We start from the raw sequence: 27,774 nt of genomic DNA, 5'->3' as shown, positions 1-27,774 counted from the left end.
TACATCTTCACAAAGGATTTATTCAGTTTGTCAAAGTGCCTGTAAAATAACCACATTAGCCAGCATCCAGGATACAAAACTGATGCTTTCTGCCCCACAGGCAGCGAGCACCGGCCTTTCAAAGGCCATCTTTGAAATGAGGAAAGTAGCAAAGTCCCTTAAAGCATTTAATACCCCAGCCTGGAAGCCTTTAGGACTCGTTCAGTTTCTTACACCACTACGAAGGTTTAATGGTCCATACACCTCAACTCCTTTTTATTTCCAAACTACAGCTCTACCCCTGCATTTGCAGTTCTGCAGCATCAGGACTGCACATACTCAAAGGAGATGGATATAATCTAAAATTTACACTGTTTATTAAATAAAAATCATTTAACGAAGAATCCTTTTAATCCAGGAGAACTGGAGAAGCCTCACACACCGGGCCTAGCCTACTCCACAGCATCCCCATGGGGAATGTGGTGTTGCACAGGTAACACATCCCCCCCAGAGCAGTCCACTCTCCAAGAAGAAAGTCGAATGCATGATTTCTGAAAAGGTAGGAAGGCAAAACAGGCATTAAGATCTGCCTAAAAATAGCTAAATAGTGCAGTGAAATGCTTTTAAATACCACAGACACCTCCACTGACCGGCAGCCAGTTTTATGAGCAGCTCTGAAGACAATTTCTAGCTGAGCTTTAGTGAACTGGGCACTCCCAGGCAGAGTCCCAAGGGGTGAGCCTGGCCTACACCAGCATGGCCAGTTTCCATACGGAAGCAGAGCATTCCAGTGTTCATTTGCCCCTCTTGCCACGGCCTCTCCTGGAGGAGGGTTTGCCCGTGCCCGCTGTGGAGGAGCTGGCAGAAGATGCCACCGCGATGTTGATCTGTCCTTCCTGAATCTCCTGCCGGGTCTCAGCTGGGAGGTGGTTGATCTGCTGCTGTGTCTCCAAGTAGAACATGACATCCCGCAACTGCTCCTGGATCTCGGAGATCTGCAGGTCCTTCTGTTCACAGGTTTCCTTTAACACCCTCTCCTCCTCCTTCAGTTTGTTCTGAAGCAAGGCTTGATTCGCCCGCAAACACTTGTTCAGCTCCTGCTCCTCCTTCAGCTCGTTGGAAAGTTTGGCCACTTTGTTATTCAGTTGAGAACACCTTATAAAGAGAAGCACAAGTCAGGAGAGCAGCACGCTACACCAAAATCAAACACTATCACATCCTTTTGATTTCCAATCCCTCAGGACAACCAACCCCAGCCCCACCACCAACACCTGGAATTTGTTTTTCTGGCAAAAAAAAATAAATCACAGAATCCCAGACTGGTTTGGGTTGAAGGGACCGTAAAGCTCACCCAGCTCCAACCCCCTGCCACGGGCAGGGACACCTTCCACTAGAGCAGGTTGCTCCAAGCCCCTGTGTCCAACCTGGCCTTGAACACTGCCAGGGATGGGGCAGCCACAGCCTCTCTGGGCAACAAGATGCTCCTACAAGAGTATCAGTAGCCTCATGTTTCACAGACAGCGCTTCCCCACTCCTAACAGCTCAGTGCTTTTGCCTGAAAGTTTGCTGGCATCACACATGGACTCCTTTGCACTGGGTAAGGGGAGCTGCAGGAGCCCCAGCTCACTAGTCTGGGGTTCCCTGCTCCAGCTGGGATAGCTGGAGAGGCAGCAGCATCAAGGGCCTGGTGGGTGCTGGGGAGTGGAGCACCCAGTCCCACCTATGGAGCTGGCACACAGTGATCCACACAGCGCCCGTGCTTGACATCCTTCATCTAGGCAATTCCTAAGATGTACATTTTCCTCTGTGCTGGGTGAGATGCCTCTGCTGAGCTGCCTTTCTTCTCCTTGGATAAATCCACCAATTGCCAAGCAGACTGGCTTCTCCTTCGGAGCAGGCAGGGGAGGGATTACTGAATGCTAAATATGCAGACCATGTAAAAAGAGCCAAGAGCCCAAAAGCTGCGCTCCACTCAACAGGCACTTTCAGTTTGTGAACACCTACAGAAATGAGAGCTCATTTTAAAATAAGCTGCGTTCTCAGTCTACCAGTTTAAATAGCCCAAAATTGCCCAGGAATAGCAGGAGGTTTTTTCTTTCTGGATGTCAGTGTGCAGAGTTTTAATGGCTGCATGGAACTAAACCTGGCAGCGGTACCCACTTCCTTTCGACAGACTGCTTTTCTTTGAGCAAGTCATTGAGCCTCTGTTCCAGACTGTCACACTTCTCAATGGTCTCTTTAAATTTGGTCTTCATGTTGTTGATCTGTAAAAACAAACACAGAGGCATTTCAAACAGATCAAAGTCCTCAGCACTTTCATTATGACATTCACCTTTCTGGAGCGCTTTCTCGACTTTGACCAATTATTATATCCAGAGAAGCAAAAGCTTCGAGCCAAGAAAAGGCTTAATTTTCCTGCAGACCCTCCCCATTACACTTTGCAGCACCCCAACAAGGAACCACGTTGCCGTGGAAGCTGCTCACACAGAGCAACAACTCAGGCTGTAAATCTGTGCCAGGCACCCCATTCAAACAAAAGCTGCAGCAGATCCGTAACTTCTCCCTGCCTGCCATTCCCATTCATTCAGCCATTCCCTCAGACATTTTTGTATCCTCAGCAAACTTAAATTTCCATCTTAAGGCTTTAGAATGCTGGACTTTTGCTCAGGTTAAACTAAACCTCAAAGAAGTATGGTCAAAGTCTGAAAATTGACATGCTACTTTGCTCAGCACTGACTCAGCACCTCGCTGTCATAAGGCAGTGACCTACTGACACCAATATCTTACTCATGCAAAACACAAACAGAAGCACACGTACATTGGCTTCCTCTTCCCCTCCACCTCACAACTCGAGGCTGCTACTGCTGAAGAAAACCAAGCTCATTCTCTCAGCATTGCATGGAACAGGGTAAAACCTCTGATGTAAGACTTACAGGATATTTATGGACAGAAACACTTGTTTCCCTTATATTAAGGTCAAAAGCGTGCTTGTGGTGGAGGCAGGAATTTAAAGGAAAAATGGTTTTCTGGAGGAGCAATCTGGATAAACGTCAGTGTCAGCACACGTGGTGCCTTCACTGATGCCACAGTCAATGCAGAGCAGGTTTTATGCCTTCCAGCCCTAATCACTGGCTGTTTATGCAGCTGATGGTTGATTTGGGGAAGTAGCCTGAGCATTGATAATAGAATACACTGCATGGTGGCACTGATCCAGCCAAGGCTTACACAGAGCAAGTGCCATGAATAAAACGTAAGGATCTTTAAACATGAAATCCCATTTGGGCATATCTGATAGTCCTTTCACTTTGAAGTTGCTTTGTGGATCATGTTTCCTCATCATGTACAAGACGATTTTTGCTGCATCTTTTCCTTTCATGGGGCCCTCCATAAGATTTCTGGGACTGTTCTTCAGGCCAAGGTCAATGACCACTACCTCAACTGTCACAGTTTCTACATTTATGATGCCACTAACTGCAGATACTAAATGGTTAATTAGAAGTCATGTAGAAAGTTGATTTAAGGACTGAACCCTAAATCCTGACTCACTTTAAACCTAGTTGAAAGGATCCACGTAGAGTGAGGAGCATTAAAATATCCTCACTGGATTTTTGCTGACGATGCTTTGAAGCAGTCCTGCCTATAGGGTACTTTATAGGAGGAGACTCTGAACTTTTCCCAAAGGGTGCTGAGGAGAGATAGGGGATCAAAACCAAAGGGCAAATCAATACGCATTTGGAGCAGAAAGACAGCTTCCACTTTCTGCAGCCGAGCAAATTAAAGTCATATTGTCTATGCTACACTAACCTTCCCTGGAGACACACGTCAGCGTGAGACGGATGGCATCGGCAAGCAGGGATCCTGCAGCACCACAGACTTGTTTTCACCACTGCTGCAGTCTCCCCAGCAGCCCATTTAAATCAACCTTCAATCGAGGTGGCAATCTACCTACTTCTGCACCACTGAGCAGCAAATTGCTAGATCTGAGCATCGAGATAAGGGATTCAGCTCAGAGCCAATTTTCTCAGCTGGTAGCGAAACAGGCTGTGTGAGGCCGCACCACGCAGCACTCGAGCTGGAGGAGACTGAGCAGCTCCATCTCCCATGGAGCAGCACGGTGGCCAGGGGTCTGTTTTGGCAGTTTCACACATGCCCAGAGCTCACCTCTTCAGCCGTGTCCTTTTCTATCCGGACAATCTTGTTTTCCCAATAGATCCGTTGTGATTCCAACTGGCTCGTTAGCAAATAGGAATACTACAAACAGAAGATACACACACACACAAGTCAGCTTTCCCATAAGGGTGCCTATGCTGATTGAGAAGCCCAAAGGGCTCCAATATACAAATCAACTTAATCAAAGCCTTTGGAGCGCAACAGCAAGGATCAAGTTCCACCCAGCAGCACCCAGTATCATGTCAAGAGCTTTGTAAAGATTTTCCATCGTAATAGCAATAAATCTCTACAGGTTTTACACTGCAGGAAAACAAAGCATCAAGCATCCTGTCATGCGAGTCTGAGATCCCAAAAGCTGAGTTGCTGAGTTCTCCATTCACAGCCCAAAACCCAAGGCAGAGGGTGCATGTATCTGGCTTCACTAGGAATGTCTCTGGGAAAACACCCTCAGCTGTGTGTAACAAATCACAGCTATTCCTCTCCAACATGTACAGCCCATTCCAATGTTATTTTGGCATCTGAACAAAGATATATGCCTTACATCCCATCTTTTCCCTTCTGGTTCTTCCAATGAGTTATGAGAAGGTTGGAAAATGTGATCATTTCGTATCATCAGGCTAATAAGCACCAAATTAAGCATTCACTATGGAATTAAACATGTGCAAAAAGCCTTGAACACTCAGTAATATCTGAGTGCTAAAATACACTGCCAAATTCATTCTCTCTCATAAGCTACACAGAGAGGTCTTGCACACTTTCAGCACCAACCTCTCAGGAATAAAAAGGGTTAAAATTACCTGGTTTAGCATCTAAGTGTTACTCGGAAAATTCATGGAAAAGCAACTAAATATTTATTTGAGCAATAAGCTTATGAAGTCTGGTCTCTATGGGCTGTTCCTCCTCAGACACCCTTGTGCCTAATGCCTGAAATCATGCTGCAGTATTACCTGCTCAGTGGAGCAGTAATTTTGAGTTTCTCTCCTTTACCCTTCTAGTTAGGACAGGAGAAGGGGGTCAACAGGTACAAAATCCACTCCCAAAATCATTATCTGCTCAAGAGAAGGGAGCAGAACAGGGCTGGAATCAGTGGAGCCTGTCAGCTTTCTCTGATAGCCAAGGGAAGCACACAGCTAGGAATTCCTACATTCTTATTCACTTTACAAGCTCAACTACTCAATTTGACAGTTCCACACACATCCTGGCTCTTAAGCCAAGCCACAGATGCACTGGGAAGGGTCTGCTGAGTGAATCTGGACATACGGACCTGCTTCAATCTCCAGTGACCCAAGTGTAGCAGCGTAACCAGTTCATCTCCAATCTACTGGTGACCAGAGGACAAAGCTGCAGCCAGCTTCCACTGAGCTGCATTGGCTCTGCAGAGCCAACAAGAGGTTGGGGTTTTTTTAAAAGGGAAAAAAAAAAAGAGGCAGTAAAAACATCCTGCTTGTGCCTGAAGATGATTGCCTCCACGCAGGGAGCAGGTCTGCTGCATAGGCTGATGTAATTGAACTGTAGTCATACCTGGATTTCAAACACTTCCACCCAGCAGCACAATGCAGGGTCCAACAAGGCAAAATATTTACCTCTAATTGTAAGGCATCAATTTTCTCTTCCTGACACATATCTCCCTCACATTCATACTGAACTATCTTCCCATCAGTTTTACTTGCAACCAGTCGATGGACGTAGTTATCTGAAGAGACAAAATTCAACCACAGGGAGTTTTAGCTTAAGAACACCCAGGTTGACACCAGTTATGCAGCACAATTAACCATGCAGACTGCTGCAGCAGCACATTAGCGAGGCAGGAAGCCAACATCAGATGTATTTGTTATTTAGCAGACTTCGCAGAGACACCTTACAGGATATTTATTACAACAGCCCATTCCCATTCCTCAGGGCAAATTGATGGAAAAGGATTAACAAACACGTTCCACAGAGACTCCAGGAACGCCCCAGATCATTACAGAATCACATTCTTCCCCTTCCATCTGCTGCAGACCCATGAAAACTGCTATTAGAGAGGAGATGGATGTTCCCAAAAGACCAGGTATTAGTACAGATGCAAACTCCTTAATCTCCAAGCAAACTCTGCCTCAAGTACTCTTCCTAAGGGGTCCCAAAAGCTGTTTTACAAACAAGGTCATCCTCCAAGGCGGGGAGAACAGAGCACTTACCTCCAGCATAGTCCCAGACTCTGTGGTTGGTCAACTGCATTGCATAAGTGTGCTGGGTCTCCTCAAAGTGCTTGTAAGCGTGTCGGCTCACGTACCGGCCGCAGCCAATGTGCCCACAGATTAAACAGATCCAAAGGTTCTGCCAACAGAGGAAGAAAACTCTGTATATACAGTGCTGTCAAGTGGTGGAATCAGTGCTTTCAGAAAGTGTGATCAGACGCTGACAGCCTCCTCATGCTGGGTGCATCCAGTCCCTTCCTTAGAAAGCGAACAGTGTTTGCTTTCCCCCCTCCTTCAAAGCCTTGCTCAGCTGGAAGGTTAAGGAAAGGAGGTACCTGCTCATTCAAGCCAATTACAAGGGTGCAGGTGCTGGGCATGTTAATATATCATCACAAGGTGGATGGAAGAATGGCTTTGGCTAACAAACAAGGCACCTCAGCAGGACTACAAAAGCAAGCTCTGAGGAGCACAGACTAGAAAGGACCCCCAAGTTCAGTGTTAGCTTAGCTGCCTGCTATCAAACTCATCACGCACACTTTGATCAGCTTACATGCTAACACTTTCTAAGAATCAGAAAGATTTATCAGAACAGGAAACCTGGGAGGTGAGATTCCTCCCAGTACTAATTCCAACTCAAAAGGAAAGCACATACACCACTGACTGGTAAAATCAGCCCAAAGCAGCCACAGAACTAACCCCAAGAGCAACTAGAGCAGCTGTGCAGTCAGATTTAGTCTAGATCTCCCTCACCATCCACCCACCTACTTACTTCTTGAACTCCACACTCAAAACACTTGTTCTCTTCCACTGGCTCAGGTGTTTGGCAGTATCTGCAGACAGGACACCTAGAGGGCAATAAGCATCATGATGAGACACAACGAGCTCCATTTTAATATTACAGTAATTAAAAAGAGAGCCAGAGAGCTCAAAGTAAATGTCTCATGCAAGTGGGATGCTCCCTGTATGTGTGCATCTCAGTTCACGTTTACCCCACTCACATTGTCCTCCATTCCACACAAGGCTGTTCTTAAGCCAGCGAGTGACAGAAGAACAAAGAACAGTTCTTCCAAAGCCATTTCAGTCTCAGCTTGATCTGGTTTTGCTGCAGTCCAACTGTAGAGAACATCTGCAACCAAGAGCACCAGTGGGGCTGCCAGCAACATCAGCCTCTGCCAGTAAGCAAAGAGCCACGACCGAGCCCAAGAAACACATCCCTGCCTCAGCCATCAACGCTGCAAGAAGCACTTGTATAGATGTGTTACACATCTCTAAACATTGCTCCTCCAGACTGCTGCCAACTGCTATCTTCAGTTCTCCACCACCTGCAGGGTTTTACACAGCAGGTACATGTTGTTGTGGAAGGAGGCTGTAACTACACACTGCTGAGGACAGCCGAGTAACAAAGGGAGGTGCTGTCTCTTTGCAAATATACCTTGGTACTCAAAGCAACCCTAAGGAAATGAGGAGATGCTTCAATTTCACCCCAAATGGAATCCATCTCAGGCCTTCCAGGAAGAACATCCCATAACTGTACCCCAAAAGAATCAGTAGTAAGGACCCTGCTCTGATTTCTTTTGAAACAATACCCCTGTGCTGCCAGAAAGACAGGGAACCCACAACTAGAAGGAGCTTCTGTCCAGATCCTAAGTCCTATAAGTTCAGCCAGGGAACAGGGTAACTGAGGCTGAGCATCCTCTTGCCAGGACTGTTCTTATGTATTTTTCATTAGCTGCTGGATAAGCTACAGAAATATCCAAGGGAGGAGACAACTGGATTGCAGTCAGCTTCCTATATAAATTTCAGGCACTTCCAGCCTCTGTGGCGCCGAAGCAAAGTGGACAGGGATTTTCTTTTATCATCCTTCTAGACTGGGAGTGTAAGTTCTGCTTAAACTGTACATTAGATATTTAAGTGCTGTTTTGGATCCTGCTCTTACACTGGCTAAGCTCCACTGCTTCAAATTTAAACTGATTTTGGAGCAAAGCAGCCCATAAACTTGCATAGCTACAAATGTGATTAACCTTGCTGAGGTTCTGTTACTCCGGCTTATAAATGATATAGAGAGGGGTAACGTTTTCCTCACGCTCCATCAGAGAATCAAGGAATCGGGTACTAGTGACAGAGGAGTCACAGTGGAAATCCCCTACAGGGATAGGAAGGAAGGTAAGGGGAGGAAAAGGAAAGGGTTGGCAGAGCAAAAAGCAGAGCTGCTTTAAGGAGAGATGCAGATCTGAGCCCCGGCCCTGCCCAGTGCCCTGGGGTGTCTCTCTGAGCCCTGTCCCATCACTCAGCCCTTACCCACCTCAAATCATACAGCCTGGCTAGAGCAGCTGCCTCCCTGATTTACCAAGTGATCTTGTCCCTTCCTCACCCTCCAGTCCTGTCCCCCTGCCTGCCTTCTCTTGCCCAGCTCCTCTTCATCCCCATCCAGTATCTGAGTAAGACAGCAGGGCTCCCAAAAGGACTCCCAAGCTCCAGCCAGATGTGTGAATCTACAGCACAGCCTCAGCTACACCAAGGAAACAAGTGACTGAACAGACACATAAGGCTGAGTGAAACATTCTGCGTGTGCATCCCATGCTGTTTACCCCTGTATTTTTATCCTATGATATTGTAAAATAATCAGCATTGCTCTACAACTCCCTTCCTGCCTCAGCAGCGAGGCCCATGGGAAACATTGTTCAATTACTTTTGGCAGGAAGATTTCTCTCTGGGAGTCCCTTAATGGGAAAAAAACCCAGAGCATTAGAACTTGCAGTAATTCCTGCCCCCACACTCTGATAAGCAGAACCCGTCTTGTCAGCACACAACCACCACACTCAAAACAAGAGCTTTAGATGTGGAACTAAAGCAAAGCCTCTTACGTCGTGTCTTCCCACCGCTGCAGACACTGGCTGTGGAAGCTGTGGTTACACAGGGTGGTGAGGACCCCGTTCACGGACTCATCCATCCTCTCCAGGCACACTGTGCACTTCGGGAGCTCTGTCAGGTCCATCACAGGCAGGCTGGCCCCCTTCAAAAGAAGAAGGGGAGACAAACTGCTCATCACCTTCCAACCATTGTAAGTGAAGCACCCACATAAGAAAAGATCAAACTTCTCTCCCATTACTGCTGGCACTGAAGTACAAGAACACTACAAAGGATCCTGTGAGTCTACACAGCAGTTAGAAACTGCCAGGATCCTCTTCATAACATGGGCTCAGCGCAGCTGCTGCACCTGCAGCCAGCCCCAGTCTGTTTTCTGGATCCATCAGACCTACCCCCATGGCAGGTTTAGGTTAGAGACACTGCAGCAGTGAGCCACGAAGCCCACAGTCACCAAACAAACTCTCCCAAGGCACACCGGAATGGGATAAGGGGCTTGGATTGCTGCAGTGAAGCAGTTCTTGCAGTGCTCTGCCCACTCTAAACAATCCTGTTAAAGTTTTCTGCAGCGCAGGGAAACCAAACCCAACCAAACTTACATCTTCTGATTTGAAGACTTCAGCCCTTTCCACGTACACCAGCTGGCAAACATCCTCCTCTATCGAGTTGAACTGCCGGCCGTTGCACGCCATGTAAAAGCTGTCTGCATCAGCCTGTGCACAAAGCAAAGGAAGCCAGTTAGAAAGAGAAAACTCACAGCTGATACAATTGAGGAAGAGAAGTCTGCTGCATCCTCTCCTCTCCACCAAGCTCTGTAACACCAGAAGAGGGATTTCAGAGCCAGCTCCTGCCAGCAGGCATTGCATTTTGGCACTGGGTTTAGCATTACCACTTGAAGACAAGAAGTGAAGTTCACAGCAGGGACAGGGACTCTGATACTTGAGCGTTCAGCAGGGATAACACAATTCCCTTCAGCATTTGTTTTGTCCTTTGTCAGCAAATTCAGCACATTTGCAAAGCAAATTTGGTCTCTGTGAAAGTTTCAGAGGGCCACATTGCAGGACACTTGTGCCAGGGAAAGGAACAGTTTAAGTGTGGGCAAGAACCTATTTCACTGGTCACAACCCAGGCATGCTCTGAACTAAAGTACACTGAGAGCCTGAGAGTCACTTGCAAAGAGGCAGAACCAAAATAAAGCCTGGAAATGGATGATGTGTTTGACCCTCAGAAACCTCCCCAAACCCCTTCCCTTGCAAACCATCCCACCAGATTGAGGTGAGTGAGCTGAGTGCCACCTTCCTCCATTCCTGATCACTCCAACCAGGAGCATAAAGGTCCCTGAGATTTGCTTTTGCCACCTGCAGAGACACCCTTCAGGGGTCCCTGGGGAACAAGGCTTCAGGAATTTCCTAGGAAACAGGAATTGCAGGTGAACTGAGTACAAATGTATGGATTTGCTGCAAGGCTCTTTAGCACTGGGTATTTGCCCAGGTCATCTGATGCAGCAATATACAAAATGCATCTTTGCAATTACTGTAAAGAGCACAAACTGCACACAAATACTGCATCTGCACAACGGGCAGGGAAGTGCCTCACACAAATTCACAGCTGGGGGAAACCTGACCATCCAGCTCCTTGGAAAAGCAGAATGAGTCTTCCCTAAAATGCAAGTGAAGCCCAGCTGGCTGGGTCCTTTCTGCTCAGCACAGTGCAATCACAGAATGGTGTGTGTTGGAAAGGACCTTAAAGCTCATCCAGTTCTTACCTGCGAGCTAAACTTTATCAGCACCATGTACTGGTTTGGGGTGGAATCTCGGATGATTTTCATGTGCTCGATCACTTCGTAGAAGGAGGCCACAAACTTCATGAGGTCGTGGCTGGTCATGGTAGCAGGGACAGTGAGGACGCAGAGCATGGCGCTGCGCCGCACGTCCTCCTTCAGAGAGGTCATCTTGCTGAGGAGACAACAGTGACACAGCCTCAGCTCGCTTCAAGGGCACAGCTGGACACATTCCCAGCAACTTACTCTGATAACTCTGTTCTCAACCTCATCCCTCTTTTGTTTATTTGTAAAGAGAGAGAAGCAAGTGGTTGTGGCGAGTGTCTGGTGTACCCACATGGGCCTATTACTCTTTCCCAGATTAAACTGGGCAGCTCCAAACCCCCATGGTTTTGTCAGGAATAATTTTTCATCTATTTTTCTATAAAAACAATTGAATTTGGGAAGCCACAGACACTCAGAACGATTCCTAGAACACATGAGCAATGTTTGTTACCACTTCAAATGCTCATTTGGTGTCTCAGGAAGAGCTGACAAGGTGGTTGTCATATAATTATATGGAAATGGAATTGTAATCCCTGAAATGCAGGATGAAGCCTCCTGTCCCCAGACAGCTCCTCAGGCCTGCTGCCACGACCCCAGGGACCACGATTTAATCATGGGATCCATTCAGAAGCTGCTTCCAAACATCATTTTATAGGAACCTGCATTCACCTTACACCTGGAGCAGCATCACCCACAGCTGGTGGATGGGGCCAGCTCTGCCCCCATCACACCCCCTCTGCCCTCCCAGTTTGAGTCACCCTTCCTGTTTGTCCCAGCTCAGGAGCCACAGCCCCGGGGTGACCAACCCGCCCTTCCGGGCGCTGGCATTACTCAGGAGCAGCATTCCCATTAGAGCTGCAATTACCCACGATCCTTACTTTGTTTTGTACAGGTGCATGATGCCATGAACGATTTCAACCGAGGGGTTCCCGCTGAAGAAGGAGATCTGGTCAGGGAGCTGTTTCGAAGGTGAGTCTGGAGCAGCCTCACGCTCTTTGCTTTGATCATCATGTTTATTGCTGTCCTCAGCAGATGCAGCCTCTGGAGCTTTTCTTCCTTCCACAGCAACTTTTGTTTCATCTTATACAAACCAAAAGTTCCCACATTACTAATGGTGCAGCAGAAGCATCTGCTGTTCCCCAAGCACAGCCTGCCTGTACACCATGGCTCGGAGAAGTCAAGTTCCAACCCTGGAAAGCAGCAGAACGAGACACTGCTCATCTCTGCTGTCCCAGGGGGAACTCCAGAGCTGCCACACAGCCGGCACAAGGCCCTGGCAGGACCCAGTGCTGTGGATCAAGCACAGCCAGTTTGTGCCACTCAAATTCCAACAGACACCGGTGTCAATACAGCGCAAGCAGGATGGATTTGCTGAGCAGGGGCTTGGAGAAAGCAGCTCCTCTGATGGCAGCCTGAACATTTGACAAGGCTTGGAGATTCCAGCTTTAAATTTCCTCCCTGTCAGGGAATTTAAACATCTGCAGAGCCGAACAGCCTCACTGCTATGGAGCAGCAACACTGCGAAGCAAAACACTACCCAGCCTGCAGCACAGCCCAAAATAAACTCATAGAACCACAGACTAGTTTGGGGGCACCTTCCACTAGAGCAGGCTGCTCCAAGCCCCTGTGTCCAACCTGGCCTTGAACACTGCCAGGGATGGGGCAGCCACAGCTTCTCTGGGCACCCTGTGCCAGCGCCTCAGCACCCTCACAGGGAAGAGCTTCTGCCTCAGAGCTCATCTCGATCTCCCCTCTGGCAGGTTAAAGCCATTCCCCTTGTCCTGTCCTACAGGCCCTTGTCCAAAGCCCCTCTCCAGGTTTCCTGGAGCCCCTTTAGGCACTGGAGCTGCTCTGAGGTCTCCCCTTAAGGAGCCTTCTCTTCTCCAGGCTGACCCAGCCCAACTCTCTCAGGAGAGGTAAAAAATAAACCTTTATGGAGCAATAAACATTTGCCAGGAATAACCACTCCCCTCCCTGGACCCCAACGCACATTCCTCAACTTCTCTCCTTGTTTCCCAAACCACACGAGTGACTCAAGACCTGCAAACCCAGCAGCACCCCCACTGTCCCCACACCGACAGGCAACTGTCACCCGCGGGACCACGTCCCCTTCCACCCCCCAGGAGCGGGGCAGCACGAACCGACCCGCAGCCCCCGAGGCTGGTACCTGGCCGCGTCTGGATGGTCTCGATGATCACATCGGTCATCTCCCTGCGGCCGAGGTGCTGGTGCAGGATGGCCGCCCGCTCCCCGGGGCCCTTCCCCTCCAGACAGGCCGGCACAGCAGCCGGGGCCGCGCCGGTGCCCTCCGCCGCCATCTCCGGAGCTGCGCACCAAACAGCCGGCGTTGGGACAGGGCGGTGAGCGCGGAGCCCCAGCACCGGGACCCACTGGCAGCACCGCGACCCCCTCCCCAGGCGCCCGCGGGCCGCGGCGGCGCTGCTCCCTCCCCCGCCACGGCGGGCAGCGCCGGTGTGGGGGGGAACCGGAGCGACTCACCAGCCGCGCTGTACGCGAAGGCCGCGGGCAGCGGCGAGTGCTCGGCCAGCTCCAGCCGGATCACCACCAGCGACACGCTCATGGGCCCGGGCTCCGCGGGGCCGCCTCCGCCGCTGCCGCCTCCCGCGCCGCTCCCCTCTGACCCCGCCGCGGCGGCGCGCTGACGTAAGACGGCGGCGGCGGCGCTAGTAGCGGCGGCGGCGGCGGCGGAAGGAGGAGTAGGGCGCAGAGGGGGCTATAAGCAGTGCCCCGCTGCTTCTCGCGAGAGTTGGAGGTGAGTTCTCGCGAGATCGAGGGGGGTGAGGTTAGCTGGCGAGGGGGCCAGAGGGCCCGTTACCATGGAAACGCAGCCAAGATGGAGCGCTCAGGCCTCATCCTCTTAGGGCCAAAAAACACCCCCAAAATTAGTTAAAACGTAAAAAAACCACCCTTCTTCCTTTCCCCTCGTACCCACTACACTGCTGTGTTGCAGCTCAGGGCTGTGCTGGGCTGTGCTGTGGTTCATGGTTAAGTAAAATAAGCTAAAAGACAGCCAAGCTGTGGAAATAAGGACTTTGCTTCCTGGCATGGAGGTGTTCATGAAGGATAAGGCGTACCCTGGATGATCAAGATAACAGCAGCGTCCTATAGCTTCTATGTCTTTGGAACCCTCCCAGCATCATCTGGCATCGTAGGTAATTAACTTGAGCAGCACTGACTACATGGACAGCTGGATCAATAGATGAGCAGCAGAAATAGCCACTTTGCAAAGGTTTGCTGTGATTAGTAGTTGGTACCATGTTAGTGACAGTCAAATTGTGTTGTACCTGTACATTTGAAGGGTATAAGGACCCCGTGTAAAACCACATTTGGTGGACACTTCATGCACATGAATAAATATTTACCCCTGTAATTCAATTCTCTGTATCCTGTATCCTCTGTCCTTGGTCCATACAGGCCAGTTGTACTTTTCCTAACGCCCTCATCATAGGATGTACCTGTGGAGCATCGCCCGCGCTGCCCCTTACCTGCTGCGTGCTGGGATGCAGCAGCACCCCCAGGGGTCAGCCTGTTGGACCCGATCTGGATGGTGCCATTATAGAGCCGTGATCTTCGACGCCGGCGGAGTGCTCCTCCCATCCCCTTACAAGACGGCCGCGGGTGTGTATTCTCATTTGCTCCTGTTGTTTCCAGGCATGGAGGGAAAGTAGATTTCAGGTGACCCCGTCAGTTGCCGCTGGTTCTGGTAAGATGCTTGAGAACTTGCCTTGGTGATGGTGGTACCTGTTGTGTCATCAGAAGTACTAGAACAAACAGCGACCGGCAACAGTGTTGACAGCTCCAGGTCAGCGCCTGAAGCCATCTGGTGATGAAATTGTCCTGTAGCAACACTGATAGCACCCAGTGTTGGTACAGCCCTTCAGCACGCTTTAAGAACTCCATGCTTTCACCCCAAGGTACCACACCGAAAACAGAGGTGAGGTGCTTCAGCTGGGGGAATGTCCAAACCTTCTCTCTGTGTATGGGTAAATTACACCAGTCCAGCACGTCAGTTCTCATGAGTGCTGGTCAATGTATCAGACCTCAGAGGGATTTCAAGCTGATTTCCCAGTTCTGATGATGCCATACATGCTCTTTCCTGGCTTTCTTCCTGTTCTCCGTGTAGACTGGGAGGCCCGGAATTGTATTCCAGCCGGCACCATCCAGCAAGCTGTACTCTCTGGAGGGGAAAATAGTCTCTCTCTGAAGTACACAAGAGGAGAGCTGACAACTGTGGAGTTTTTGCAGGAATTGGGACGGCAGTGCTTTGAGATTGTAAGCCAAAATCCCCCTCCTCTCTTTGTGCTTCCTGATGGCAGGGAAACGGGATCCAGAAGGGAGGAAAGAGGAGGTTTTAAAAGCAATCTTTTGATGGAAGGGTCTGGATTTAGCATCTAGGAAGCATTGCTGTCTGATCAGGGCAGTCTTTTCACTGCCATCATCACTCTGGTACCCAGGCAGGATGGTCAGCTGAATTTGCCTTGACTTCCATCAGCCTCTTCCTGCATATTTCATAATGTTTTTATTTCACAACACCTCTAGAATCAGTGGAGATGAGAAGTCAAAGTCAGAAACCAGCTGAAAGGCTTTTATTGTTAGTTCATACGTGGACACTCTCGGTGGATGGAGACCATGGTTCTTAAGATCAGTAGAAGCCCCTTCATCACAGCTCTAGAAATCCTCTTTTGAGTTAAGTCTTTTTGAAAGAGCTCAGTCTAAAATGCAGATTCCTTTCCTGCCTGCTGAATGGAAAGCAGGATTTCGCTATAACCTGCCTTGATTCCACAGCAGGCACAGTCCTGGTGCATTTCTCTTTCCCCAAATCAGCCCTTGATCTCTGCTGCTGCTTCTGTAGAATGAGTAATGTGAGAACACTGGTTTATTTGGTCTAAGCAATTTAGCTGGGAGCTTCACTGCCTGCCTTCTGCTGCCAAAGGAAGTAGGGCACCAAGATAAGATGATCAGGCAATCTACCTACCCAAGCACTCTGATTTTCCTCCCTGCTTAAAAACAATCTGTGGTTAATTATCATTCTTGGTGTTTCCCTGGTTTCTTAGGCAAATGTCCGTGTTCCAGTGGACTCTTTGCTCTCGGACTTAATCAGAAAGGAGATGATAAAACAGCTCCCCATAATGGCAGAAGCAGTACAGTGTATCCGTGCAGAAGGTCTCAAGACAGCTCTTCTGATGGACAACTTCTGCCTGCTGAATAGGAAGAGCTTTCTGCCCCTAGACCAAAAGCACTTTGATGTGGTAAGGCTGGATGGATCCTGAAATGTATTTCTGTAGGTCTATAGGAAGCAGCAACTGGAATTCTTCACATGCAGGTACCAACTGAAGGGCAGCCAGCAGCATGTGTTAGCAGATGTAAATGTAACTGGCTGTGAGGATGTTTCCTGGCATAATTCATTGCAGTGACTGGGCCTTGAGGAGGGTCTGAGCGAGGGGCAGGTACTTGTGTATGTGAAAATTCATTGCAAAATGCCCACACAACCACAAGGATCTGTGTAACAGGCGTAGGGAGCGATGTTGATAAAGGGCTTAGGAGCTGGAACACTATACAAGCAATAAATGTCATTCCCCAGTGCACCTGCCTGCTTTATATTTAGTCCTTTTAAAGCTTGTTTCATCCCAAAGAATTTGGAATCCCACAACTCCAACATGCCAATCTGTCTGAGCTGCCGAGCAGGCAGAGACCCTCTCCCAGCACGCTTCCTGCTGCAGAGATGAAGCAGATTAGCTGTGAGCCTTGAGGCTGGTTCAAGGGGCTTCACTTTGACAGGCAGCTATGAGGACTCAGCTCTGCATGACAGAAAATTGGCTTTTTTTGTGTGCCCCAACTCACATCTCTGAATTTCAGGAGTTTATTCATGACATGAGTTTGGTTTCTAGCTTTAAGACAACAAAATATGCAAAGAAGAGTCACCTTGTCAATATTGCATCATTATGGACTCAGCTTTCTGTGCATTTCAGCAGTGACACTGATGCCTGTGAAGTTCTCGTAGCAGAGTGATGCTCTGTTGTGATGCTCCGTGGTACTTCTTTTCATCCCAGACTGTTTCAAAGCCCTTTAATAACCATCACCTATCTGGTGTCATCACTCATGCGGTGTGGCTCTTCTAGAACAGCAGGCAACAGCACTGCACAGTAATTAGTGGGGGAAAAAAATTAATTGAATGTGGATTTCCATTAGCAGTGGCTTTTATATCTACCTAATAGATTCATTTCTATTCCTGGAGTGTCTGTCACTGCCAGAGTGAAATACTGCTTGAATTTGTTATGGTTGGGAGGGCAGTGTGAGTAGTCAGAGACTGACTCAATACTTTAGTCCCAATTTGAGCAGGTGATTATGGTCAATGTCTCTGCTGCTGTGTGGTCGATCAGGACATCACTTCTCCAGATGATTTGGAAGGTGGTGCAATCCAAGGCTTTCCTGGACAGCATTGAGCAATTGGTTCAGCATGGTCTGGGATATCCAGATATCTTTGGATATCTTTGGGTATCTCACTGGGTATCTTCCATCTGAGGACTGGCTCATCCTGTTTAGCTGATTTGAGCTGGAAGAGCCACAGCCAAGGACTTGGCACCCATGCTGTCACTTAAATTATGCCCTATGCAGCTCTCTCAGCCCTCCATGTCCTTTATTTCACATGCTAATTAGACTGTCAGTCCCTTTCCCACCCTCCCATCCTCCATTTCCAACCCTGCAGATGATTGTGGTCACACAGGCTCATGCATAATCCATTTGTTGTTGCTGTAGATGGTTGAATCCTATCGGGAAGGGATGGGCAAGGCAGACCCTCGGATTTACAAGCTGTGCTTGGAGCGCTTGGATGTTCAGCCCCAGGAATCCATCTTCCTCGACAACAGCAGCCAGAACCTAAAAGCAGCAGCCCAGCTTGGCATTAAAACAGTGAAGGTACAAAGCAATGCAACCAGGGTGGGCTTTGGTTATGGTTTTTAAGCCCAGACGCTGTGTGTGACTTGACTGGCTCAGGATTTTCAACTGGCAGTGGCAGACTCGTGTTGCCAAGCCTTTTGTTTCAGCCTGTACTTATTCCTGCAGGATGTGGTGGGGTTAAAGGGGAGGATTCCTGGCAGGCTGCACTGTTTCATTCACAGCTCTAAACCCTATCGACAGTGTAACCTTGGAGAAGTCACTTCTCCTTTATGGATCTCAGTTCCCTATTAGAGAAACAGCCCTATCCATATGGTTAAGGCAACTAGATGTGAGAAAATAAGACATATTTAATGGATTTCTAGAAGCTCTGAGGCTTCATGGATCTGTCAGCTGGGGACTGACTGCTTAACCCCCAGGTTTGGAGAGGGTGAGCATGGGGGGTTTTCACTTCCCACTGGGGGAAGGACAAGCATGGAACTGATGGGAAGAGTGTACTCTGCTCCCCTGGACTGCACACAGGGAATTCCAGCTCTTAACCCAGCCCAAGCCCACAGTGCCTGTACCACCATAACCGGTATGTCTCCAGGACAGAGACCAAGGTGGAGGCTCAGCGAGTATTGGCAACAGCACTCCGTGTTGGCAGGGAATGACCCATGAATCCTTGTGTGTCTTAGTGGATCAGAGCCATGGAACTCATAAATAAACACACTGCAAGTGTGCAGAGCTCTTTCTTTCCCAGGCAATTTTATCTTCTACTATCACCTGATGTTACTCTCTCCCTCCTTCTTTCAGGTCGATGATCCAGAAGCAGCATTCAAAGAGCTGGAAGCATGTCTGGGATTCCCTTTACAAGGGTTTGTTCCATATACTCGTGCAGTGAGACCAAGCATGGAAATCCCAAAAGACAAGCTGCAAAAGTACCTTGAGAATGTTCTCGGTGACCACACCACAGGTATCACAGTGCTTCTTGCTCTTTAGTCTCAAAGCTCACATACTCTGGAGCCATTGGCTCTTCCCTTCATGCAACAGATGGATTGAAAAATCATATCAGTGGAAGGCTCCTAATCTCCAAGCAAACAGCACAGCTGCTCAGTGATCTGTCACTGTATCCCAGAAATGGGAAACAACAGTTTAGGATTTCCTCATTTGGGGTTTAGCCCAAGTTACCAAATTGATGCCAGGAATATTCCTGGCCTGTGAGGCATCTATGAGCTGGTGCCATTCTCCCCAGGGATTTGGGACACGGAGCAAGGTGCAGGTTCCTGATTGCAGGAAGGAGATGTAAAACCTGGGGAAGTGGTGAGGAACAGCCCCAGGCATGGCTCTGTCTGCTGACCCCTGCTCTCTCTCTGCAGGCCCATTAGTGTTACGGCAGTTTGGCCACGGACACTCCACCCGGACCTATGCTGTCAGGTTTGGAGATCACTTGCTAGTGCTAAAGAAGGAGCCCCCTGACAGCCCACATCCCTCTGGCCCTGCTGTCAGAAGGGAATACAGGTGAGAAGGCAGCTCTATTCCTCATGCCAGCTGAGCGGGAAGGACTCCTGTGGATCCCAAACCACCCCATCCTAGGGACAAGGCTCTATTCCAGCCTGTTCCACATCAGACACTCAGCTCACCCACCTGCCTCCCCTGTGTTTCACACAGCTCTGTATCCCAGTCTGTGATCTCAGCAGCAGGACACTTGTGGGGGAGCAGTTGTGACCTCTCCTTGGTTTTCCAGAGCATGCTGGATAGGTCTGGGGGCTCTGGGCCACATGTAGATATTGGTTTGCTTCTTTTGCCTACCTCCAACCATGTTATTTTAGTGTATTTAAAAGCGAGCACAGGACTCCAATCCTGTGTGTCTGCCTGGCAACACTGCAGCTCTAGTATTGATTCCCTAATGCCTTTCTGTGCTGACACAGCTCTCTGACTCGCCCTGGCAGGTTACTGAAGGCCCTTGCTGAAGCCGGTGTTCCTGTTCCCACTGTACTTGCTCTCTGTGAGGACAGAAGGTAATCTTGTCCCTCACCTTTCACTCTGTGCTTGAAAACTTCAACCAGATTCCCCCAGTGATGAGGAGAGAGGAGAAAAAGGAGCCAGCCCTCGCAAAGTGCACTGGTCTCATTAATGTTTGCCCGGTCTCAGGCTGGAGGAGCCTCTAGAAGTTCAAAGAACAGCAACACTTTTATTTGGCTTGGGTCAGGTGTGTCCTATTTTAGCAGTTAATCAAAGCACTGTCTTTGAAAGGCAGCTCTGAAGCAATATTTAGGGCTTCCCACTGGCTCAGTACACTCAGGGTTCCAATAAAGAGGTGGTATTTCTGCCTGCCAGCCCTCAGGCTTGCCCCAAGATCTCCAGCCATGACAGCAGCAAGCCTGCAGCCAGGACGCCTCGTGCAGCCTGCAATCAGCACAGCCACACTCACATCCCTGCTGCCTGCAGTGCTAAAGCCTCTGCACTGCAGAGAAATGTGTGCCCATCACTCATGGTGTCTGTGTGCAGCCTGACAGCCCAGCTCCAGAGCCCAGCGCAGCCCGAGCCCAGGCCATGGCCAGGTGTGAGTGCTCCAGAGGCTGCTCTTCACCTTGCCATGAAGGGGGCTTGTTCCAGCTGCAGGTGAGGCTGAGGGCTGGCAGGTAGCAGGATTCACCTCAGCCCCACGGCTTCCCCTTTGCCTCCCAGCACCCTCGGCACACCTTTCTACCTGATGGAGCACCGTGCCGGCCGCATCTACAGCGACGTCTCCCTCCCTGCGCTGCAGCCCTGCCAGCGGAGAGCTATTTATGCTGCCATGAGCCAAGTCCTCTCCAAGATCCACAGCGTAGACCTCAGAGCAGCCAAGCTGGAGGAGCTCGGGGAGCACGGTGAGAGAAGCCTGTGTGTCCTCTATCGCTGTTTTCTTCCCCTGTGTATCAGCATTTCAAGGGATCAGCTTGGGTACAGGGCTTGAGCCAGACTTGAGGGCAGCCGGGAGAGTGCAGATGGGCAGCAGGGTGTCCGAATGCTCAGGCGTGGTGGGAGAGCTGCTTTAGACCCTCCAGGTCTGTGTTTCCTGTCAGTAGTCCCCAGAGCTTCCTGCCATGAGCAAGAGCTACGTGTGGGTGCAGGAGTAACTTCTTTGCTGCCGTCTCTGAGCAAACTTCCTCAGCTCCTCCAGTCTCTGCAGAGCTATCGCAGCTTCTCGGAGTTGGTGAAGTTAACGTTTCTGTCCAGGATCTGATGATTTCCACCAGAATATCAAATCCAATGCCCAGTTAAGAATGTATGAGACCCCCAGAGCTCACAGTTACACTCTTGGAGCTTGTCTCAGGGTGCTGGATCTGTTTGGCTGTTTGACTTTTTCTTCATGCGTTTTTTATGCCTCTCTTTTGAAGCCTCTTTGTGCCAGTCCCTTTCCCTCAGAGCCTTCATTCCTCTGTTACAGGTAATTACATTCAGCAGCAAGTTGAGACCTGGACAAAGCAGTACCGAGCTACAGAAACTCATGTTATCCCAGCCATGGAAAGACTCATCAAGTGGCTGCCTCTGCATTTCCCTGAGTCTCAGAAGACAACAGTTGTGCACGGTGATTTCAGGTACTGCTTGGCTGCCAGCACTGCCCTGGAGCACATCCCAGGCACCAGAGAGGGTGTAAAGCAATATATAAACACCAGAGAGGTGCTGAGTTGGGCTGGCACAGCAGCTTCAGAGCAGTCCAAAAGCTGGGCTCTGGGTCAAGCTCAGCATCCTTCAGGTAATGAGATCTAAAGAGACACAAACCTGTCACATGTGTCATGAGAAACATACCCCAGGGCTCTGCCTGGGGCTGCCTTGCACCCAGGGACCTCATATTTACCCCAGTGTTCATCTTCCTACTGCTCTATGGCAGTTTAAAGCAGCACCCATTCCAGAGCAGGGAAACTGGGGGCAGGAACTGAAATCTTGGACTCCTGGTGTCTGACCCCAATCTTACTGCCTCATTGGTGTTACAGTTTCTTCACCCAACCACTGCAAACACTGCTCTAACACGGGAGGATCAACTCTTCTGTTTCAGCAGCAGTTTGTGCAATACTCAGAAATACTCTTGGTGCATCTTGCTCATTGTATTTGGTGCTTTGGTGGCTGGTGAGGTGCTGTGGGGTACATGGTAAAACCTGCCAGTGTTACAGGTGAAGCCGTGCAGAGCGTGGTGGTGGCTGGGGACAGAGGTGAGGGATGCTGAGAGCTGCTTCTGTGTTGTCAGCGCCTGGATGCCAGGGCTGTGAGGCTGCTGCTGTGGGCATGTGCCAGTTCTGGGCCATCCCACAAAGGTTAGCACACACAGTCTGAGCTCTCTGCACCCCGGCAGGATGGTGCCCTCTCTGTTTCCTCCTCAGTAGGCTGCTGCCCTCTCCTGGGGCTCAGACTGGTGAAGGCTTTGCTACACATCGTCGTGCACATGTCAGCGCAGGGCCTGGAGTTATTGTGTGCCTTGGAAATGACCAGGAGATCCCCTTGGACAGTGATTTGCCTGCTTCGCTTTTTGGCTGGCCTGTCCTGTAACATCTGCTGATGATCTGAGGCTCTGAATAACTTGGTTTCATTCTTTACAGTTCAGTTCAGTTCATCATTAATCAGGGAGTTCACTATTGAGTAATCTCCGTCCTCCCTGACCTGTGCCTGCAGAAATTAATGTTTCACTGGTGCAGCCTCCTGAAGGACTCAGCAAATTTTGAAGAGAGTGAAGAGCACTGAAAGCACCCACTGCTGCTGAGCACTGGGATATTTTTTCCCTGTCTTGAGACTTTTCTGATCTCATTTTCCCTCTCACACAGGATGGACAACCTGGTCTTTCATCCAGACAGGCCAGAAGTCCTTGCTGTCCTTGGCTGGAAGCTTGCAACTCTAGGAGATCCCATCTCTGATTTGGCGAATAACTGTATGGCCTACTTCCTGCCACCTCACTTTAGTGCACTGAGAGGTACAGAGAGGGGCAAAGCCACATCTGACACACAGAGAGGAACTAGAGTTCGGAAACAGATTAGCTCCTGCCCAGAGAGCTCAGCTGATAGTTGGGTTCATTGCAGCTGGAAAGGGCAGTGGGTCTCGTACAATATTCCCTGCTCTGCCCTTTCTCCCTTCCCTAAAAAGCCCTCCATCCCTCCAGGGTGGAAACATGTTTCTGCACATCCAGTAATCACTGTACCATGGACACCCCATCCCCAGTTTGTTTCATATCTGCCACCCATTTGTCCTGGTTGGTGCTGTCACCCTGTTCATGGGCATGGACCTTTGTTTGTGGTCATGTCAGGGCCCTGCTTCCCAGCTCACACGACTGCATTTAGAGATCAGTTTGGATTCTTTTCCCTCTCACTTCAGCTGTGAAGCTGGGGAGCTTTTCTGGGTGGGAAAGCTGTGACCCAGGGCAGCCCAGAAGGGGTTTGTTCCCAAAGTTATACACTTGTTAAAAATATAAGGTTAAACCCAGAGGAAAATTATTCCAGCGTTTAGGAGGAACATCTGCCAGTCACAAAACTGCCCCATGTGCACTTCACCTCCATGGGCTGGTGCTAAACCCATTGTATGTATGGAACCAGGGCAGCAGTGGAGGTGTTGGATGGGGCAGGAGTCTGCTGCTCCACATGGCTCTGCCACCAGCCTCATGCCATCCCTAGAAACCTCTGAGCTCCTCACCGTCTGCTGGCTCACTGTTGCCTCTTCACACTTTCCAGGCTTGAGGAAGTGTGATTTGGGGCACCTGGGAGTCCCCACAGCAGAGGAGTATTCCCAGATGTACTGTGGCCACATGGGGGTGGAGCGGCCGGAGAACTGGAATTTCTACATGGCTTTTGCCTCTTTCCGGCTGGCGGCAGCGCTGCAGGGACTCTACAAGCACCCTGTGGCAGGTGAGGAACGCTCCACAGCAGCTCTGTTCTGCACAGAGCTCACACAGCGCTGCTCTAACCTCTCAGGCTGGCTGTTGTGTCCTGCAAACAGAAGGAAGGGCCAAAGGGAGCACACACAGGGCATTCCCCAGCAGCTGCTTTTGCTGGATGCCTGTTTGCTGCTGTCTGTGCTGTCAGAGGTTGCTGTGTGGTCTCTTTTCTATCGTGGGGGAACTGAGCAGAGCTCGGAGCTGTGTCCCACAGGTGGAGCTCCCAGACCTTCAAACTAAGCACCAGAGACACTCGGAAGCAGGGGGGTGATGTGAGCTCTCTGGTTATCTGCACACATCAGGCCTGGCCTGGGAGCCTTTATCAGAGAAAACCAAGATGTTATGTTCATATTCCTTAGTGAGGAGTTGCCCCAAGTCCTGCTGGGCTGGCCCAGACAAGGGCACATGGTGCTGTTTGGGATGTGACTACAAAACATGGGCTCTTCCAAACAAAAGTGTCCTGTGCTCTCATCCCCAGGGAAGCCAGCCCCAGGTGAAAGCAGCCCGGAGGATGTAGAGTTTGTGGCTGACCTGGCTTGGGATTTTGCCATCAAAGAAGGATTCCGTGTGTTTGACAGCCTCCCCACCACACAGCTTCTCACACGACGTTACAGCACCTGGGCCAGGCGAGGGCCTTTCCTCAGCAGGAGCTATGGTACCTGGTCATGTCCTGGGGCAGCTCCTGTGCCCAAAGCCCCCTTCATCACTCCCACCTCCAGCCTCTTGGGAATGGCCCAGAGTCTTTATTGCAAGCTGGAAAAGATGATGGGCATCCAGTGGGGTTTTCTGATTTCCCTCCCTGGATGGACTCCACGTCCTGTTCTAGAACTGAAGGTGAGACATCTTCCTTCCTAAAGTTGCTTTGCTGCACCTGCGCGAGGGTGGGGGATTGTGGCATGCCTCTGAGTGTCCTTGCTTTCCTGATCACATCAGGCACGTGGCATTCATAGAGTCCAGTGGCCTGGAGAAAGGGGAGTGGGGTTCCTGTTGCTGCTACATTGGAGTAACAGAGTTCATGTTCTGTGAAACAGCAATTTCAGAAGCTGGCACTCCCTTCTGAGGTGAGCAGATGGAACCAGCCCGGCTGCAATCGCTGGTGCTGTTCCGCCAAGGCCCTGCTATCAGTGATGATAAGAATCCGTCCCCAGAGCTTGTGATCTTGGGCATTTCAACATCTGCCAGTCCATCACTTGCTCATTCCCTTCCCCTGTCAGGGGGAAGCCTCTCTGTGGGACAGGCTAACTTAATTCTCTTTGTAAGAGTCCCTCCCAGTGCTTCTTTAGAAGGTCCCTGAGATAGAGCAGGTTGCTGCTTGCACCTCCACAGCTTCATTTCCTCCTTTGTGTTTTGTTATGCTCCTCTCCATGGCAGGGGCTGTCCCTGCAGACATCCCCATCAGCAAACAGTTGCCTGCCCACGACCTATCACCCCATCAGGTGATAAGCTGAGGGTGATCAGCTCTGGGACACCACTTAGACTTTGGCCCTGCTACCCTCCTGGGCTCTCCTGTGCAGAGCAGGTGCTGCTGCAGCCCTGAACCCTCAAATGGAGGGACATGGGTCATTCCTGGCATGGTGGGGAGGAAGCAGAAACCAGCTACCAAAGGGACTTGCCAATGCAGTGGGTCAGTGGCAGAGATGGGAGTAGCATCAGTTCTCGAACTGGAGAGTTTTCATCATGTGTCTCTCCCTCTGCCAGTGCAAGGCAGGTCAATACACAGGGACCAGGACCCCTGAGTCCCCTGCCCAGGCTCTGGTTTCTCTGTGCTTCCACTTCCCAGTGCTGGTGGCTGTGGCTCAGGAGCTCGTGGCTCTGGGCTGGCTGGTGTTGCAAACACTTGCTGGGAGCTGTGCCATGAGTAATCACTCAGTGTGTCATGAGAGCAAACTTCCCTATCCTTGAGCTGCTACCCAGATTATACTCTTAGTGTATTTGAGTGACGTTACCAAATTCTAGTGAGTTACTTAACCACCTTTTAGCTGCCAGAAAAAAAAAAACCCATCTGTTGTTTCAGCCCTTTGGAAGCATTTCCTTGCGCTCTGGCAGAAACCAGCAAATCCCAGCACTTCAGGGAGCTTAGCAGCTGATCCACCGAGAACGTGGACAGGGAGGGGAAGCAGCAGCTCTGGGGAGTTTGGAAGTGCTGAGAAGAGCAGATCTCCTCATCCTCCTTAGAAACACTCACCTTCAGAGCTGGGAGAGAGCCCCCAAGTCTCCAAGCAGCAGGACTCCCGTGCTCTCTGCTCCATGCCTTGGGCTTGTCCGGGGGCCACAGAGCCCCCTCGGCCCTGCCACCTTCCCGGCTGTCCCACTTTGTCCTTGTTGTGAAAGCCAGGGGAGGAGCCTTGCTACCTGCAGCAGAAAGATAACACAGTGAGTGTTAAACAGCCAAATAGACCCAGGCTGGGACTCTCAGCTGGGCAAGGGCCAAGGGGAAGGGTGAGCTCTCCTCATGCCAGCTGGCTCTGCAGGGCAGAGGTTCACCCCAGCACATTCACTCCATTGAACAGGGCAGCATCTCGGCTAATCCTGCCCCAGCCCGCACAAGGAGCCAGCAGACTTTGCCTGTTGGTCCTGGAGGCCGCCCATCCCCACAGTTTTCCAGGAGATCCGCTCCAGAGGAGCAGGAAAGCTCAGTTTCTCTTTCAGAGCGAGCATAAGCGTGTTTGGCCAAAGCACTGGGCACAGCACTGAGCCTGGGAGGGAGCCGGGGCTGGCTGTTGGAGAGGGGCAGCACCACGGTAGAGGGATGTAGGAAGATGTGATGTCTCATCCTCTTCCACCAGGCACAGAGCACCAGGACCCAAGCAGTGGCTCTGACAATGACTCTTCAGGCCATGGATCAGCATAGCCAGGTGGGCAGGCTCATGCACCTAATATTTGACCCTTCTCTGGCCCAAATAAAGCAGCACAGGGACACCTCCCTGTCTGTTCTGGGTCTGCTCCACACCAAGAATGAATCTGGGGCCCTTGAGTGTGAGGGGTGACTTGTCCTGTCTTTTGTGGGACGCCCTGTGGGGCCGTTTCCCCAGCAATGTGTTCCCCAGGGCATTTGGAAGGGGCTGGGACATCTACTGCCATCCTTCCCTGGTCCTGCAGCCCCTCACATGCCCCATGTGGGCTTTTGATCTTGCTCTCACACAGGTCTCTGGAGCAGAGCATCTCAGCAGTGCAGCCCCCAGCCCGGTGCTTTGCTCAGGCCTGAGCTCCACGTCTCGCTGAAGGTCCCACATGGTTCACAGCACTCTGCAAACCAGAGCTGAGCCACCACCTCGGACCTGAGACTAAAGCAGCCTGGGAGCTGCTGAATTCAGTGGTGTTTGCTGTTATCCCATATCTGTATCTTCATTTCCAGGCTCAGGAGGTAGGCAGCAAAATCCATCCTTGGATCATGAGGCTTGCAGGGCAGGAATGACCAGGCTAGGGGTGCAAGACTTGGTGTTGGGAATAAAAAGAATGGAGTAGGGTGTCTCTCCTCCTCCAGCACACCTCCATCAACCTGCAGACACTACAAGAGACCTTGGGGATGGAGGGAACTGAATCAGGTCCTTGAGGACTCTGGAGCTGGGAGGACCTGGGAGTACTCCATGGGGCCATGACTGCAGAGGATCTCTCTGGGTTCCTTTGGGGACCACAGAGGATGCAGACTGGACCAGTGAGGGCTTTCAGTGCTCCACAGAGGCCAACAGCTAGGGGAGAACTGTGGGAACAATTGTGGCATTTCCTGGGCTATGTATAATCTATTATTAATATTAAAGTGATGGGCACAATATTAATGCAATATTAAAGTGATGGAAACACTCTGAATTCTTCTCCAGTTTCTCCAGCGCGGGCACAGCCTCAGAGCCCACTTTCACACAGCCACCTCCATCCGCCCAGGGTCCCCAGAGCACATCCCTGCTCCCAGAGCACATCCCTGCTCCCAGGGGGGCACAAGGGGTGCTGCGGAGGAGCCGCGCTGG

At 50.4% G+C, this 27,774-nt stretch overlaps 2 protein-coding genes across 5 annotated transcripts; one reads left to right on the top strand and one right to left on the bottom strand.

Moving 5' to 3' along the window:
- BRAP (BRCA1 associated protein) lies at positions 1-13,761 on the bottom strand. Of its 2 annotated transcripts, none has more exons than XM_030502056.1 (12): positions 13,516-13,761; positions 13,184-13,342; positions 11,895-12,096; positions 10,957-11,146; positions 9,791-9,904; positions 9,191-9,339; positions 7,096-7,171; positions 6,327-6,465; positions 5,733-5,842; positions 4,141-4,230; positions 2,140-2,243; positions 1-1,134 (listed from the first exon to the last, which is right to left on the bottom strand). In XM_030502056.1, the coding sequence occupies exons 1-12, from the start codon at positions 13,595-13,597 to the stop codon at positions 774-776; spliced, it is 1,776 nt and encodes a 591-aa protein (XP_030357916.1). In that variant the 5' UTR covers positions 13,598-13,761; the 3' UTR covers positions 1-773. The 2 variants fall into 2 exon arrangements, with proteins under 2 accessions (XP_030357916.1, XP_030357915.1); XM_030502055.1 differs by having other exon boundaries at positions 11,895-12,099; positions 13,516-13,626.
- ACAD10 (acyl-CoA dehydrogenase family member 10) lies at positions 13,727-27,619 on the top strand. Of its 3 annotated transcripts, XM_030502052.1 has the most exons (15): positions 13,727-13,789; positions 14,452-14,655; positions 15,161-15,309; positions 16,092-16,286; positions 17,794-17,952; positions 18,727-18,886; positions 19,290-19,431; positions 19,863-19,931; positions 20,602-20,783; positions 21,344-21,494; positions 22,713-22,858; positions 23,610-23,783; positions 24,291-24,646; positions 26,599-26,667; positions 26,957-27,619. In XM_030502052.1, exons 2-15 carry the CDS (start codon positions 14,487-14,489, stop codon positions 27,032-27,034), a joined length of 2,199 nt encoding a protein of 732 aa, XP_030357912.1. In that variant the 5' UTR covers positions 13,727-13,789; positions 14,452-14,486; the 3' UTR covers positions 27,035-27,619. The 3 variants fall into 3 exon arrangements, with proteins under 3 accessions (XP_030357912.1, XP_030357913.1, XP_030357914.1); XM_030502053.1 differs by lacking the exon at positions 26,599-26,667; XM_030502054.1 differs by lacking the exons at positions 13,727-13,789; positions 14,452-14,655 and having other exon boundaries at positions 14,702-15,309.
- Positions 27,620-27,774: the final 155 nt, after the last annotated feature.

Source organism: Strigops habroptila, chromosome 11 (assembly GCF_004027225.2).
Source record: "Strigops habroptila isolate Jane chromosome 11, bStrHab1.2.pri, whole genome shotgun sequence".
Classification (NCBI taxonomy): Eukaryota; Metazoa; Chordata; class Aves; order Psittaciformes; family Psittacidae; genus Strigops; species Strigops habroptila.
Note: the sequence above shows the minus strand (reverse complement) of the source record. Positions and strands in the feature narration are given on the sequence as shown.

Excerpts from the sequence above, each read along its gene's own strand:
- BRAP (XM_030502055.1), bottom strand. The coding sequence starts at position 13,597 with ATGAGCGTGTCGCTGGTGGTGATCCGGCTGGAGCTGGCCGAGCACTCG. Across the intron at positions 12,100-13,183 it reads GACCATCCAGACGCGGCCAG|AAGATGAAACAAAAGTTGCT; the intron begins GTACCAGCCTCG and ends TTTGGTTTGTAT. Across the intron at positions 7,172-9,190 it reads CAGCGGTGGGAAGACACGAC|GTGTCCTGTCTGCAGATACT; the intron begins GTAAGAGGCTTT and ends ATTGCCCTCTAG.
- ACAD10 (XM_030502052.1), top strand. The coding sequence starts at position 14,487 with ATGTACCTGTGGAGCATCGCCCGCGCTGCCCCTTACCTGCTGCGTGCT. Across the intron at positions 16,287-17,793 it reads ACCAAAAGCACTTTGATGTG|ATGGTTGAATCCTATCGGGA; the intron begins GTAAGGCTGGAT and ends TTGTTGCTGTAG. Across the intron at positions 17,953-18,726 it reads TTGGCATTAAAACAGTGAAG|GTCGATGATCCAGAAGCAGC; the intron begins GTACAAAGCAAT and ends TCCTTCTTTCAG.